General features: G+C 33.8%; 1 protein-coding gene across 1 annotated transcript in view; it reads right to left on the bottom strand.

Annotated features, from left to right (window-relative positions):
- The window catches only part of LOC129226811 (retinal homeobox protein Rx-A-like), a 50,853-nt gene extending 33,580 nt beyond the window's left edge, over positions 1 to 17,273 (bottom strand). The window contains exon 1 of the mRNA XM_054861439.1: positions 17,030 to 17,273. Coding sequence (XP_054717414.1) covers positions 17,030 to 17,273 — 244 coding nt within the window. The remainder of the gene's footprint in view (positions 1 to 17,029) is intronic.
- Positions 17,274 to 17,529: the final 256 nt, after the last annotated feature.

Here is a 17,529-nt window from a genome sequence, read left to right as displayed (position 1 = left end):
CGAGATCCTTTCACTTTTTTTTCCAACGTGAAAGTTTTTTCGGACATGCGACTTAAAAGAGTGAGTCTGGTACTCTGGTTTTACGCAGAAAAATAAGGGAAAAAATTGTAAAACAAATACCTAGAAGAAAAAAGATCGCTTTTGATGATTTTTCAATGTGGGGTGGGGGGGGGATAGCCCTGTGAGTCTTCCAACTTCTTACGAATGTTCATGCTTTTGAACTTTTCACCTTCCTTGCCCCCCGGAAGAATATTAATGGTTAATATAATGCTCCTTTCCCCATCCCCTGGCGGAGACTGAAAAATAAATGGGGGGTGGGGAGGGAGGTGATATCTCAAAAAAAAAAAAAAAAAAAAGAGGTAATAAGAGAAGCTGATGGTAATATATCGATTCTGGATGTTTTACATGAGCATCGGTTAGAACGGTGTCAGAAGCATTTTGAAGTTTTTTATTTGTAGTGTAGTGTTAATTTTATTTTTAACCAACTTTCTAACTGTTATCCTTCACTTTTGTTACTGGTATCGATTTAAAATCTAGTCCCACCAACTAATCTATTCACCCAAGAATGAGCAGGAAGGGCCTGATTTAGAAATTTTAAGGCAGTAAAGGCTAAACCCATCTGTCGGGACCTCCTTGAATAGTATAATAGAAGAAAGTGCTGTAGAAGTGCATCAGTACGCCTTTTTTGTCAATACACATGCTGCAGGATAAGCTACAGGTGATTTAAAGTACCTAAACGAAACATCAGATAGCAAAAAATGACTGTTTGGGTGATACAGGCTACATTGCTCTCGATTTTAAAAATCACAAAAATAAGGACATACATATTTTGTTATAATGTTCTATACGGCTGATAATTTTGTGCTCCCCAAGGCAGGGCTATTGTTTAATCAAGCCCAGTTTAATGAAAGCATTATAATAAAAGAAATAAATTAATGCGAAACAAAGCAAGTGTTGAGTGTCACTACACTTCATATGTACAAACCCTCAACGGAAAAATTTTAGATTCTAGATACCAAAATTATAGCATCAACGTAAAAAATATAGTACACAATTTTAAATGTATTGGAGTCATTCCATTTCAAATCAGGCAGGCAAGTATGAAAAGTGTCATATGATCATCACCGATTTTTTTAGAAAAAATTACAGTAGTTACAAGTAAGGGACATATGAAATATCCCAAAAGGATTTTGCAAAAAAAATTTTTTTTGTTCAGTTACTATTATTCTTTACAAAATCCGCCATTTTGGAAAAAAAACAGCAAAACACTCCATTTGAAATAGACGCTATTTCAAAAGTATTTAACCAATTTGAATAATTCTTTTTTCTAAAAATAGATAAGGACCCATATATCTTCTAGATATCGTTTTTGAAAATTTAGTTAGGTTTATTGATGAAGAAAAAAATATTTTTACGGCGAAAAAACTGCAATTTTACTGATTTTATGATTTTTTTTCTCTATGAAAAAAGTTTTTTTACTAAACGGAGATGGCAATCTAAAGCCCTGATATGATAGTTTTATAGCATATTTTATTAGAATCCTTAAAATGCATACAGCCTTAGAAATAAAATTTAAAATTTGAAAATTTTCAGAAATTAGCGATTTTTAAAGTGAGATTACTCAAAAAAAAAAAAAATTTTAAAAATTGGCTCATTTGAACCCCTTTTAATGCTTAATAAGTGGATATACACCGCATCCCGTGTTTTTTTCCCAGAAAATGTTTTACGATTTTTTGACAGTGACCATATCGCCCTGGGCATGCATGTAAAATAAAAATGTCTAATAATTTCATTCACTGAAATTCTGATTATATATAACGTCTAGCTGCAATAATGGTGCACGTTATCAGGAACAACTAAAATCTTACCGACTTTTAATCTCTACATAGTATAAAATGAAGTTCCCAAAAAGCGTCTGTGTGTTTGAACTCGCAAAACTCGAGAACTACCCGGCCGATTGCGCTGAAATTTTCACAGTTTGTTCCTTTAAGTCCTGAGAAGGTTTGCAGACCAGTTCGAATAAAATTCGATGAATAGTTCTTTTTTTTATTCCAATTTACGTCCAATTTTCACATAAATTCTCAAATATAGGGGTGAAAATTATTTGCACATATTAACATTACATATCGTTAGAAAGGGTAGAATTTTCTGCGTTCTACGCAATTTATTTCAATGCTCTAACTTTATTACGGCGGGAGTTATTTGCGTTTTTAGCTCGAATTTTTTAGGCTTAGCTGAAATATACAGTGGCTCCCAAAAGTGTTCGTACACTTTGAAATTTTTTAGTAAAATCGAAATAACGCAAAACTGAATTCGAATATAAAGTTCAATATTTTTTCACATCATTCCTATGTCATTCTAAATAAAACCCTGTAGTTTTTTCAAAATACTGAGGAATCTTCTTTTTGAAATGCGTTAAAAAACGAAGAGACAGAGAAATAACACGCCACAAAAGTCTTCGTACACTCAAATATTTTCGAATAACTTCATGATTAAAATTTATCATATGTCATTTTTTTGTTGTTTTTGCATTGTATTGACCCTTAAGAGTCATTTGGCTTTAATTTTTTGTTTTTTTATTCCTTAATATTGTGCTTATTACTTTAAAATGGCTGGTATTCGTAAAAAAACCACAAACACCATTCGAAATTTGAATTTTTTCCTCACAGTAGCGGTAAATTGGTTTGAAATGTCTCTAAATTAGTTAATTTATTCCATTCTATAGTAAAGTGCTTGATAAAATGCTTTAAAGAAAAAAATCGGACCGAAAATAAGGTAAGAAAAGGTCAACCGGCAAAGTTGACAAAGTGTGATCGGACATTTACAGTTAAAAAATTTATGAAAAATGCTCATTTGAGTGCTGTAAAAATTTCTGCGAAGTTAAATGAAAATTTTTACATTTAATGTTCACCTAAAATTATTCGCCAAATTCTCTGATTAGCTGGATTAAATGGGACCTCTTCCCGCAGACATTTTCTTGGCCATGAGAAAAACAAAAAGCTTTCACTTTTCGTCGCAAAATCAATGATACTCAAAACGTTTTGGAATTACGTCTTGCTTACAGATAGAAAGGAATTTAACACTTTTGGTTAAATTGTCGAAAAATTGTAAATAGAAGAAAAAATTAGGAACCTAATCTTAAGAACTTAGTTGGAGCAGTTAATCAGGACAGTGAAGGTGTTCTTGTGTGAGGGTGCATATCAGTACCAGGACTTGGTAGTCTGGAATTTTTTGATGAAATAATGAATCATACTGTTTATTTAAATATTTTTAAAATCAATTTTAAACTCTTAACCAAAAATTTGGTTATCGGAAACAATTTTGTTTTTTATCAAAACAGCAATAAAAAGGACACGGTTTTCAACGTTTGCGTCTAGTGCCTCAAAAAATGTCCTAAATTTTAGAAAATACCCCTTCAATCTCAAGATTTGTACTTAATGCAACATATTTACAGATATCTGGAGGCTAGATTACGAAAATACGGCTTTGAAATGAAAATAGAGCTAGAAACAGTAAGACTCGGAGTGTGGTTGAACACTTACTCAGAAATTACGCAAAAAAAGGAAAGAAAAAGAATGTAATTTATTCCCAGACGTTTAAAAGGTGTTGTTGATACTGCATCATATTCTACTAAATAATAACTTAATAAAAATTTAGATTATTCAATAATATATAGACATTTTTTAAAGTGTACGTAGACTTTTGTGAGATAAAATTTCCGGCACTTTTTGGTTTTTGATTTTTAAAAAATTAAGTTTTAGTATTTTTTAAAAAAATTTCATGTAGTTTTGTTGAAAATTGATCATATATCTTATAATTAAATACCTATTCCGAAATTTCAATTCTAACCAAAAGATAGAGTCCTATTTCATTGAAAGTCGTAGGTGTACGAACACTTTTGGGAGCCACTGTAGGCACTACTTTCTTCATTAAATAAATCAATAAAAAGTAAAGGAATTGTCCCACAGTTTTCTTTTTGACGCCATTGAAAAAAGTGACCTTTTTACTCCAGATCTAACTCGACCTATGGTCGTAAAAATAAGCTTTTATCTCGAAAGGAAAAAAGTTACAAGCCTTTTTAAATCAAGTTTAAGAAATCTCGATTCCATTCAAATTGTGAACCATTTTCTTTCGCATTTTAATTCCTTAAATTTGTTTTATTTCGTGTTTCCATGGTTACGCATTTTAAATCCATCTTTCTGGATTTAATTTCTTAAAAGTATTTTAATATCTGTTGTCATTGTTTGTAAAGAAATCATGATGTTTTTTTATTTATTTTTTACGCATGATTGTTGAATATACGTCACTTGACACAATTTTTATTTTCAATGTAGACCAGGCAAAGCCGGGTAACGCAGCTAGTAACATATATGTAACAAACCGCTTTTGATGAACCGGTCAATTCGTCTTTTTGTATAACTCTGTGTTTACGCTTGACGAGCACGACCGGTAGCGACCGGTTAGTTAATCACGTGACAGCTAATGATCACGTGCTCCAATCAACTGCTTAGAATGATAACCGATGCGGTAACCGGTTGATCATAGAACGCTGCGGTTAGTAACCGGTTACTTACCGGTCGACCGGTGAGGTTCATCGAATTCTAGGTGTGTGTAATTATAGCCTTTAGTGAGTAATTATAGCCTTTGGTAACCATTTGACTTCGTTATATAAATTTCCCATACTTCCTTGTATTTCACTCAAATCTTCATTTTTTTTGACCGAATTCAGACCACTTAAGCATTAAAATAAGTTCTGTATACCATAGGGCTTCTGCACTTCCTTTGTTAGAAATTGGATCCCTGGCTATAACAGCTGCCTTTGATGAGATCTGTTTGGTTACCTCAACTTTCAACCGTGTTCAATTGATAACTTATCTCACAAAACAGGTGGGCTTTTTAAATTTTTAAACTATTGGTGAGTCTTGCGTTTTGAATTTAAAATACCTATACTTATGTATAAAAGTAATCATACGAGGTAGGATCCAAAAATTCTGGGACAACAGTCACCAATGACAACCAATGCACGAAATTAAAATAGTAAATCATTTTAAATGCATTGTACTGTTCTTTCCTTTAATTTTGGATGGTTTCCCCTGTCATGTAATTGAGTTGCATGCTTTAATCGAAAGAGAAAAAATGTGATTCGTTTCGGCATATGTAAGTAACGGTGAATGCATAGCTTTGGAGACAAAATAAACTAATATCGAAACAAGAAAAAGGAAAGATTTTAGCTGTTACTGATAATTATTGTAGCTGTTAGGCATTAATATAATCAGAATTTCAGTGACTGAAATTATTAGACAATTTTATTTTACTTGCATGCCATGGGCGATAAAGTCACATTTAAAAAGTCATAAAACATTTTTTGGGGAAAAAACACGGGATGCGGTGTATATCCACTTGTTAAGCATTAGAAGGGGTTTAAATGAGCCATTTTTTAGATTTTTAAAAAATGGGTTTTTTGATTAATCTCACTTCAAAAATTGCCAATTTTTAAAAAATTTCAAACTTTTAAATTTTATTTCCAAGGTTGTATGCATATAAGGATTATAATAAAATATGCTAACAAACTATCATATAAGGGCTTTAATCTGCCATCTTCGTTTAGCAAAAAAAAAAAAAAAAAAAACTTTTTTTTTTCCCACGGAGAAAAAAAATCATAAAATCGGTAAAAATGTAGTTTTTTCGCCACTAAAACCAGTTTTTTCTTCATCAAAAAACCTAACTAAGTTTTCAAAAACGATATCTAGAAAATATATGGGTCCTTATTTATTTTTTGGAAAAAATAATTATTCAAATAGGTTAAATACTTTTGAAATAGAGAGTGTCCATTTAAAATGGAGTGTTTTTCTGTTTTTTTCCAAAATGGCCAATTTTGTACAGAATTTTAGTAGGCTGTAACTGAAGGGAAAAAAAAAATTCTTGCAAAATCTTTTTGGGATGGTTCATACGTCCCTTCGTTGCAACTACTGTATTTTTTTCAAAATATTCGGTGATGGTCCTTTGACAGGCCCTGCCTGATCTGAGATGGAATGGCTCATTGATTTATTTATCTTTTTTTTTAAATTTGGAAAGCTCTTTAAAAGCGGAAAGGCACACATCTGAGGATTGGTCGAAATTTTCCGTAGACCGGTGCCCGACCAGCGGTTGAGAATCTCTACTTTGGCATTTATCACCGTTCTGTTCCAACTTGCCGAAAGAAAAGTTATACTCAAAAATACAAAACACACTCGAAAGAATACCCGTAATGATTGAAATAAGTAGTGAAATATGCAAGAGTGAATAAAAGAGCGAAAGACGTAAGAGTGAAACTTTTAATTCTTTTTCAGGTGATATATTTTACTGAATTATTGTGATGAGTTTATTTTGTGCACATAGTTCTAATAAATTGCTTTAAAAACAATAACAATACTTCAATACATGGTGCGATCCAAAAGTAATGAGCCTTCGTTTAAAAAGACAGATTTTTTGAGCTGATCGTTACAACTGCCTAATAATCTTAAAAATACACACCTCCTGCAATAATGTACTTCTGTAGGCGATTTTTACATGACTCAAAGACATCCCTGAAGTCCTGTTTCGAGATATCTGCAAAGGCTGCCTTGACACGTGCTTGGATGTCTTCGATGGAGTCAAAACGTTTTCTTTTCAGCGCTGATTTTAATACTGGAAACAAGAAGTCAGAAGGTCACAAAACTGGACTGTAGAGAGGCTAGAGCACCACGAGAGCGTTGACTCAGACTTTCTTCAGTCAGAACTCTCGGCACAAGATTCGCGCAGAACTTTCCGCATGTGCAACTTCTTCGTTACAATGCGTTGCACCGTTGTTTCCGATAAGTTCAGGGCTTTTGCTACTTGGTAAGAGACTCAAGCACCAGCTCGGGTTCAAAAATTTACACACTCGTTGCACATTTACGTCAGTACGGGCCGAGGACGGGCGTTCAGGATGGGGTTCGTCAGTCACCACTTCCCGGTCTTACGAAGGCCTCGTGCGACTTTTCTACTTGCGAATAATACTGACTTGCCAACCGGGGGGGATTTTGTATTGTAATTTTTATACTATTGAATGTTTCAATGCGAGTTATTGTGTTTTTTTTTTCTCTGGAGTCAAACAGTCCAATAATTGTTCTGTGTAAAATTTTTACTACTTGTGTAAAATTAATTTGTAAATATTTCTGTTAATACATATTTGTGTTTGTACTCCATACTAAATCAATTAAAAAACACTGCGGACAGTGCCTTTGGCGCTCTTTAGTGTTAAATTTAATACTAACTCGTGTTGAACTATAGTCAAGATTTTCTTAATGTTTTGTTATGAAGTTTGTAATTTATGTTTTATAATTTGTACTTTCCTTTTTTTAATTTTGCTTACTGTTATGTATGTGTATTTTGTTTGTTAATAAATTTTATCTTTATCTTTTATCTAAAAAAATAAGACAGACACTCAGTCCCGAACGCCTGCTGAAGCATTGCGAACATTTGGGAAGGAAACCGGAAGAAAAAATTGATCACTTTGCGTTGCTCTGACGAACATTCCATATCGCCGTGTCACGTACCACCGAATAGGGGTTACTGTTCAAGCTGATGGTACCGCTCCGAAAGCTAGGAGGAAGCTGAACTGCATTGCGCTGTAAAGCCAACAACCCCCACCAACGTCGCTGTCAAGCGGAGCGAGCTGCAGAGTGTGCATGTGTCAGTAAAAACGTGAGGCTCATTACTTTTAGATCGTACCATGTATATTGGGTGTTTTTCATGAGAATTATTAAAATGATGACAGAGTTTTCAAGCAATGTCGAAAGTTCTAAATCGTGTCTTTACGAACACTTGTAAAAAAGTTATCAAATCGCCTGTCATTTCTTTAGCAACTTCAAACAAATGTCGGACCAAAATGCGCTCGATGACACTTGGAAATACTATAAAACTTCTAGGTTATTCTCCAGAAGTTAGAGTAGGCGTGCGACATGATATTTTCCCTATCTCCTGACAATAGCTAAACAAACGGGACTCGAAATAATTCAATTTCTTCCTTTCGGTTTGATCCGAATCTTTCATCGTCCTCCCGATACTGGGAGAGAGAGAGAAGGAGCAAAAAACCCTTTTTTCGGCGGCGTGACACGCGCCTAATGATTTCCCCAGACTCGCTCTCTACGCCGCGGGCCCTCGTTTATTATTCCCGTTCGAATGCAGATCGAGTTACGTGCGGATGCTCCATGCTAATTGGCTGGAGTTTTTCCCCCTCCCAATTCCTGACACGCGGTCGGGATTACCGGACGGGGCTTACGGCGAAAGATGACAGTCTCCGTGTGTCAGTCACAAGTAAAGAGTTGGGAATGATGAGATGCACAATCAGCTTTCGATGCGCAGTTTCGGTTTAACTTTTCGGTAAGAGTGCACTCATGGGGGGTAACTTTGATCCCCAATGTCTGTCTGTACCAGTAGGCGACAACTGACAGATCGCGGAAGGTCGAAAACTGGACCGCCAACAAAGTTTTGAAAGAAAAATTACAAATATATTATTAAAAAATATTTTTATGTAGGCAACAATATCTTAAGGAACCACTTTTTCACTTAATCTATCTAAATTAGGTTTTTAATGACTAGTGTCATTAAAAAGTAAATCAGTTCAACTTGCAGTTGAATAATTCTGTTTGCTTTTGTTTTTCCGATTTATTTTGCACTAGTGGCACCCGCACAGCTTTGACCGTAGTAGAAAAATTAAAAGGTCTTTTGGTTCGCCTGTATATTTATAAATAATGTATGATGAATTTCTCGCCAATTGGCTTGCCCATGTAACGATTCCAAGTTATGATAACTTAGTAATTTACTCGTCTATCTTATGATAATTTTGCTCGGGAAAATGTTCTTAAAATTGGAATAGAAAAAGAACAAAATCGAATTTTCGAAAAATCGCTTCGAGGTGCACGCCCCCATGCTACAAACTAACTTTGTGCCAAATTTCATGAAAATCGGCCGAACGGTCTAGGCGCTATGCACGTCACAGAGATCCAGACAGAGAGACTTTCAGTTTTATTATTGTTAATGATTTTAGCAAAATTACTTTTTGATATCAGGCGATATTTTTCACGTTGAGTGTCTTTAGTTTAAGATGCTTCAAACACCTAAATTTATTTAATTAATTTTCAATTAATTAATTTTTATTATGAGGGGTTTTTTGAACGTCGACGAAAAGTGCTTCAAAAATATATGAACCCCGACCAAATTACTTGCCGACCCCTGATCTATACAGTAGCACCTCGTTTATCCAGCCCCTGTTTATCCACATTTCCGGGTTATCCGGATCAAATTTGCAGAGTTGAAGATATTATATTTCTTTAAATAATAATTTTGAACTATGATAGCAAGAACGGAACTATAATTCGCCAAATATTCGCTTTTTATTTTGATTATACTTACAACTCCCGCATGGGTCGAAAAACAAATTTTCGTAATCTAACACACAACATGGCGTACTTGGAGCGAACATTTTTATTTGACAGCATCGCAAGATCTCCCTCATTTAGTACAGTAAACTCTTAAAAATCTGCGAGCGGTTTATCCGCGAGTCAATCAACTATCAAGAACATGCATTTTTGCAGCAAAAAAACAAATACCAGTGGGTTTTTTTTCTCGATTTTTTTTTAAATTTAAACTCAGTTGTTTTTGTTTTATTTATTTATTTGCTTTATTTATTTATTTTCTATCTTTATTGTACATGCACTTGTTTTGATAAGTTCTGTTGTGCAAAAGTACAAAACATTTTTACTGTATTATTTTCACTGTTTGCAAAAAGTATTATGCATCAATGCAGCCAAATTTTTGAGGAAGGACAAGTTTTATCTTATTTGTCCCTGATTTTATCCTTTTTGCGGTGTATCTACAATTTACTGTGGCACTTGTGCCACCCAATTCCACGGATAATCAGGGATTTACTGTATATTGCCTAGAATGTTACAATGAGGATGTTCGATTGATGATAAAAAAATTTCTTTTATGCAAAAAATTTTTTGGAAAGTGTGAGAAAAAGTTTATACAGGGTGTCCTGAAAAAGACGGACTGTTTTTAAAAATTTATAACAGGAAAACCGTAAATGATAAAGAAAATAATTCTTACAGAAAATTCATGTGATGGGTCGTAAAGTTTTTCCCCCTGAGTTCCAAATTTTAGTTGAAAATGTTTTCAACACTCCCAACAAGTAGACAAACATAGCATTTTATTCATTTTCTTTTTAGTACTGTAAAGAGGAAAATTAGGAAATGGCACCAGTAACAGACAAGGGTCCAGTAACAGACTGTAGTAAGTTTGGATTTCAATAACAAGAATTTTAGGTGGGTTAAACAGATGTTGTTGTGACCCATGAGTACGGTGCGCAATCATCTAGTCTCTAGTGTTTTCAGAGTGAGTTTTATGAGCCACTTGGTATTGACAAGGCAGTGGTGGAAGGTTATGAACAACTACCACATGGTCAGCTGGAGTTTCATGTTCATTTAAATTTAATAAGGCTTTTGTTCTAAAAATAAATAACTTTTGCACATTTTGAAGGGAAAAAGGGAATTTTGTCCATTGCTCATCCTTTCCTTATCCTATCTGTTACTGGATAGCATCAGATTTTTCAGTGTCTGTTTTGCGGGTCGGACTTTTTTTCCAAATAGATCAAATAAAAATAGAATCAACCAATTCAGAGGATTTAGAAGCAGCCAAACGTTAGATACAATGTAGTTGCATGAGAGAAAAATAGTTTAAAAAGTCTAAATACATTAAAAAGCTGAGAAAATTGAGTTAAACTGAGAGCGATGTTTTATTCAGAAACTACACACCCAGGGGTGATTGTGAGTTCATCAAAAAATACCTGAAAGTTTCAAAGCGAGAACGGGGGGGGGGGGAATCTTTGGTCCCTATTACTTAAGTGCACCTTTGCCATAGTATTAAATAGTTCTGAGTCAAAATATTGTGTGTACATTTGATTAAATTTTTAATGGATTACAAAGTTACGAGTTGGTGTTATACAAATTATCTTGACATTTGTCCATCTTAAGGGATAGGTGTCCATCTTAAGGCATTTGCAGGTATATTTGATGAGTATTATATAATTTAAAAAAAAATGTGGAGGTAGCGAAATAAAAGCATAACAAAAAAAAAAAAAAAAATTCCGGTATTTTTGGACATAAAAATACCGGAAATATGTCCGAAAATACCGGAAATTCGGTAAAATACCGGAACACAATCACCCCTGAGGACTGCGTACTAATCGTCTTTTCTCCGGACACACATATGAAAGATTTACAGCACAAGAGAAGGAAATAACACTCAGGGCACCGGCGGGAATCGAACCCACGACATCCGGCTTAGAAGACGAAGCTTCTACCATAGAGCCATGGAGGCCCCCAAAGTGAAGTTTTAAGCATGTCTGTTACTGGTGCCGTTACCCTACTGTTGCCAATTCCTGCGAGAAAAAGTTTTTTAAATTCCTGACTTTTCGAAATAATTTCAAACTTTTCATTCAATGGAATGTGTTCATTGGTTTGGTATGTCTATCCTATATTATATTGCGTATAAAGTTTAAATTAATTTGTTTTAAAGGTTAGTTAAAGATAGCCATAGTTAAACTGAGATGATTTTTCATAATTTTCTGGTTAGGTGTATTAAGTGTAGCATTTCGTCAGATAAAGTTAAACTATTTTTATAAAACAATTTCAAAGTTGTAGATTGTCGGTTAGTTCTGGGGCATGGTGTTATCAACACTTTTAAAATGTTTAAAAAATATATCTAAAAAATCGGCAAACTATTTTTACTTCTGGAGGGGTCAGCTGTTTTTTTAAATTTTTATTAAAACATTAGTTTTTGTTTCGGGCAATAGAATGGAGCTGCAATTCATTTTATTTCTGGTACAACTTATTACCAAGGAATAAATCTTTTTCTTCATTCTTAAAAATTCTTCATATTTCTACAATTTTTCCGGTATTGACGGAAAAGGAAAAAAATGTTACAAAAAAGGAATACTATTCAATATTTTCACTTTTTGAGTTAACTGTCGTGAAAATGTTACGTGAATTTTTTTTCTCTTAAGTAGGGGAACATGGGGCAAAGTGAAATGGTGAAATATTTACTCTGCTTTTAGTTCCACCTACTTGGTATTGTTTTAACTATGTAGTATTATATGTAGTCTATTCCGGTCAAGAAACAAATACCGCCGAAGATTAAAGCATTTGGTAACATAGACATTAAAAAAAATGATACTCATATTGTAATATTTTGTTGTAAGTCAAAACTTATTCATGTTACTACAAAATAATAAAGTTTTTGTTTTTAACATTTTAAGTATTAATTGAGATCTCCTAATATTCATCGCAGTATTAATTTAATATTGAGCTTATTTGTATTTTAAATAAATTGTACAATTTATCAAGTACATACGGGGTAAAGTGAAATAGTTTGGTCTATTTACCCACTGAATCTTTTAACATAAATCACCTAAGTTTTAATTTATTTATTAATTCATTTACATTTCTTCATTTAGTAATTCACTTATTCATTCATTCATTTTTTCTTATTCATTCATTCTTTTATTTGCTCATTTATTTTTCTTCATACATTAATTGATTTATTCATTTAATTATTCATTTATATTTCCCTATCTTTTCATTTATTTATTCAACCTTTTATTTACTGGGTCTTTTGATCAAAAATATTTTTTATAATCGAATAGAAAATATTTCAGTAGAAAAATATTTTATTTTTCACTTTGCCCCTTAAAAAAAAGTGAAAAATTTCCACTTTTTTTTTTTTTTTTTTGAAGACACAAATTTACTGCCAAAAGTAAAAAATACTGTTTCAACGCAAGTTTTATTATAAAATACAATTTTCTTTCTTTATGTACTGTAATTTTCAAACAAATTTCCTATTTGTTCTCTTTGAAAAATCTCGGTCATCTTAACCATTTCACTTTGCCCCACATTCCCCTACTCCAAACTTCGAAATTCCACTTGACAAAACGAATGTTTATTGCAATTCAGATACATATTTTCTCCGCTAATGAAGTACTGTACTTAACTACTATAGATCCTCTTGCTGAGAAACCATATCTTAGTCGGATTCTTTAAAGCATAAGGCCCCGGATTTGAAAGAATGGATTTGATACTGCTTTCAAAATTTACTAATTCTCTTCTTTTGCCGCAAGAGTGAAAATTTGTTAAGTAATTGCTTCTGCGGATGAAAAAAATATTTTAAATAAGTTACTAATCACAATAATTGTTATAAAATTAAAACTAATAAATGGGAAAGTAAGCTCATTTATTTCTCCATGTAAGTCTTATACATAGCGATAGATAAGGATTTAACTAAGGCAGTGAGAAGCAGAGGGATATAAGTACCAAAATTTAAGAAAAAAAATCGAGATAGCCCGTACAAGTGGTTGGAGTTTTCTTCTGACATCATGATTTAGAGAAAAAAAATCAATGAAAGTCTGTCTAGAATTTGAACTTTAAACACATTTTTCTCAAAACTTTCAAAAATTCCACTTACACTCCTTTGCTTCTCACTGCCTCACAGCACGAATAAAACTGGATATACTAAACATTAAGATGTTATCAAGCTTATTCGAAAAAGTTTACAAATACTTATTGGAGTTGGATGGAGAAGATTCTCCTTGGCCTTGATATTATACAATGTCTCGGATACGTCAAAGACTAAGTTTCACATGAAATGAATGACGTCATTCAAGTCTACAAAGACACATGAATGTTTTAAACGTCATTGTAAGTCGAAGGGTTCAAGTTATAGCAAAGTTTTTGTTATTAGGAATGGTTTTATAAGCATTTTTATGGACTAAAATCCAGATTCCTCTCAAAGAAGAGGGGCATTTTATTTACTATTTTAATTTGATTGCTTCAGGCCCGGATCTATAAAGTTTGCCCCCCTCCTCCTGCAACAAAATTCGTAAGGCCCATCTCCAGAGAACAGCAGTGTATATTTGTAACGTTAATAAGTCTTAGTAATAGTTTTTTTTCTTTAGAACAAAAAAATTCTTGGGCAAGGACGTGGGCCTCCCCACACTGCGGAGTCTGCAGGTACGCAGACCCGGGCCTGGATTGCTGAATGAACAGGAAGTTGTTGGGTTCAATTTTCAAAGAAATATTTTTTGAGATGTTTGTTTGGTAGCTACCCAAAATTTAGATCACGTTGGAGGCGCTTTCTTGCTTCTAAATAGTTAGATTTACTAGACTGGTTTGTTGTTTCAGCAGGTCTAAAAATTACTAAGCTGTATTTGTGCACTAAATGTTCTAAAACCATCTTGGGGTCCCTAGTCAACTACCTACTTTGCTTATTTAGTAATACGGCTCTGGATGATTTATATAAAGGGTGTTTTTTAGAGATATAGAACTTTAGGTTCAAATAAAACACCATTTAATGATATAAATCGCAATGAATTTTGCTTTATTTGAAAAATGATTCTTTGCCATTTTTATTTAAATGTGATTTCTGGTATATGGCCACTTCGGCTGGCTTGGAGAACGTCTAATCGGGAAGTCTAATTTTCTATCACCTTTTGCAGCAATGGGGGCCGTATGTGAGTGATATGTGGCGAATGTTCTTGTCCAAGGCGTCAACCGTCTGTGGTTTATCGGTGTAGACCTGAGACTTCACACAGCTCCACAAAAAATAGTCCAGCGTAGTTAAATCGCATGATCTCGCAGGACAATTCACGGATCCATTAAGCGAAATTATTCGTTCACCAAAAGTTTCTTTCAATAAATCAATTGTGACACGCGCTGTGTGGCGTGTTGCACCGTCCTGTTGTCTATTCATGATGAAATATTCATGATGAAATAGCAAACCAAACTAAACACAGAACAAGAGACAACTATCAAAATGGCCTACATATCTAACAGTGTTCCCGACTTAAAGTTCTATACCTCTAAAAAGAACACTCTTTACAAGATATTTGCTACAGACTGCTTTAGTCCTCTACACACATTACTACGTAACTCCCCCTCCACCCCCACACACACAAAAAAGAATCCTATACCTATAATGAAGTTCACTGGCTCAAAGTTTACGAATCAAATTCATAGATATGGAAAACCTAAGGGAGGTGCCCCAATCCTAATAATGATGTTTGCCCCGGGACTCCATTTCACTTTAGTCGTGCAATGTGTATTACTAGTATAAAACTATTACCACATATTGGGTAGTACCGTCATATTGGGTGACGGTACTCTGAATAATGTATTGACATGATGTTGTTTAGAAGTTGCATATTAGTTTAGAAGTGAACTTCGAATTCCGAAAAAACAATCCGAACGAACACTTTTTTTTTACAGTATACTCCATTTTTATGCGTTTTAATCAGGGCCATTGACAATTCTATTCTATTCAAGGAGAGTTCCTTCCTTTATTATTTTAAAATTTTTAAAACGTCATGGTGAATTGAGAATATGCCGCAAAATATCTCGTAAATTTACCCAAATCACGTTACGGATCACAGATATGACATATGTTTTGCGTCATACTTTCAAACAGTTTTGTCACAGGTCAAAGTGCCACGAAATTTCTATCTTCGCAGCAGAATATTTTAATTTTTTTATTATGATGCAATGCATTAAAAAGGGAGGGAGGGAACAAAAGATCTTGCGAAACGAAATACAATCTTAGCGTTGAATTTCGAGGGGTGTTTGAACCCATAAAATAATTTTTGCTATGACTTTGATTTTAGTGAGCATTTTTATCACATTAAATCTCGAAATGATTTTGATTTTAAACGTTGAACATACTATGTGTCACTCAACCATACATGCTGACTCTCTAGAGACGTTTAGCTCTACACAAAAAGTAAAAGAGACGAACTGCAAAACTTTACTTTTAACTATATTGTAATGCTATCTGCTTATAACTTGCCACAACTTTTTCCTCAAGGATTTTAAAATAACTTTAAAATTTAATTGTTGTGTTAGTTCTCCCAACTGAGTAATAAAATTTAGAGCTTAATGCATTTGAAATAGAGGGGGGGGGGCTTAGGTACATTGGTCCCCCTAGACATATATTCTCTAAAAGAACGAAGGAAATCGCAAATATTTTCAGAGCTTTCGATACATACATACTACATTGACGAAACTTTGAAAGCTTTGCCTTGTTAGCGATGAATAACCCTGGTTGAAGGTAATTGAAGTAAATAGGATAGTCTGACCAGCAAATGAGCATTTAAGTGCGATATTAGTCTCGAAAATTCATGGCTTTCTAAAAAACTTTTTATTTGGTACATGACACTGTAAACATTTCTATTGATTTGTGTAGTTACTAGATAAAAAAAACTCAGAAGTTTTATGTTTCTGCTTTTGGTATTTTTCGGGTGCTCAAATGAAAAAAAAAAAAAAGAAAAGAAAAGCAACAACCCAGTAAATGAACATGTCTACCAAAGAGACAAAAAGAAACTCTTTTAGCCATTTCCTTTTATGTAATTATATAGAAGGAATTTACTGATATCAATTGAAGCACATATAGTTGGGGAAAAGCTAACTTGGCAGTCTTTGGAAGCTACAGATGGTCTGATACCACTGTTTCTGCGCTGCCAGGCTATCCTTTTCCCAATTACAGAAGCAAGTGATAAAATTAAAAATTTGAGATAACTGGTACAAATCGTAAGTGAAACTCTAATCTTTGTTAGAGGAAGACATGGTACTAATATCTCTGGTAGGGTGCTGCTGTACAGAATCATTAAACAGATGAACCTTGCAAACGGTAGATACGGGGGACTTCGAGGGGTCATATCATGTACAGCATCATTCAGAAAAGGTTTCAACGATGGTCAACCGCAGTTTGAACATTTTACGCGTTTTAGTCAAAACTTTAAAAACTTTGCTTACATGTTTTGCTTCTTCCTGCCACATATCTTCTACGAAAAAGCCTTTGAACCTTATTTTTTTAAAACAAATTGCAATCTGTTCATTCGCTGGGGTCTTCATTCACTGATCAGTGCCCCCTATGAAGCTTTAAATAAAGCATTAATTATGAAAAAAAAACTCTTTAAAAATCTTACTTTTATCATTGGCCTTCCTCTTCCCTTCTTCTTCGTTCTGGAAAAACTGCATCGGACTGATCTTGTCCTTCAGTTGCATTTCCACGAACTTGTCCGGTCCTTTGCTATTCGCATGTCCTTCTTGCTGATACTTGAGACCCAGAATGGCATCGATGGAATGAGCTGGGACAGTCCTCTCTCTGCCCAATTTTCCATCACCATTCAGTTTCTGGGAGCCATTCGAATCACCACAAGTTACATTCATGGTATATCAAGCGAAGTCAGTACATGAATTAGTAGTTTCGGACTTTTCCATGTGCCAAAGCAAATTGACCTTCAATCTTTCTTCCCAAAGCGTTGACAGTCTAAAACTTGTCTATGTTTCTAATGACTAACTAGAGCTGGCTATTTCACAATGAAGTATTTCTTTTTTCGAATGAAGTATTTTTTTGTCTATATGTTTGAAATGTGCTTCACAACTTGTGCCGATCTGATATTAGTTCATAGATAGACTGCTGGTT

The sequence above is a fragment of the Uloborus diversus genome, chromosome 7, assembly GCF_026930045.1.
Source record: "Uloborus diversus isolate 005 chromosome 7, Udiv.v.3.1, whole genome shotgun sequence".
NCBI classification, from domain to species: Eukaryota; Metazoa; Arthropoda; class Arachnida; order Araneae; family Uloboridae; genus Uloborus; species Uloborus diversus.
This window is presented reverse-complemented; position numbering and strand designations above follow the sequence as displayed.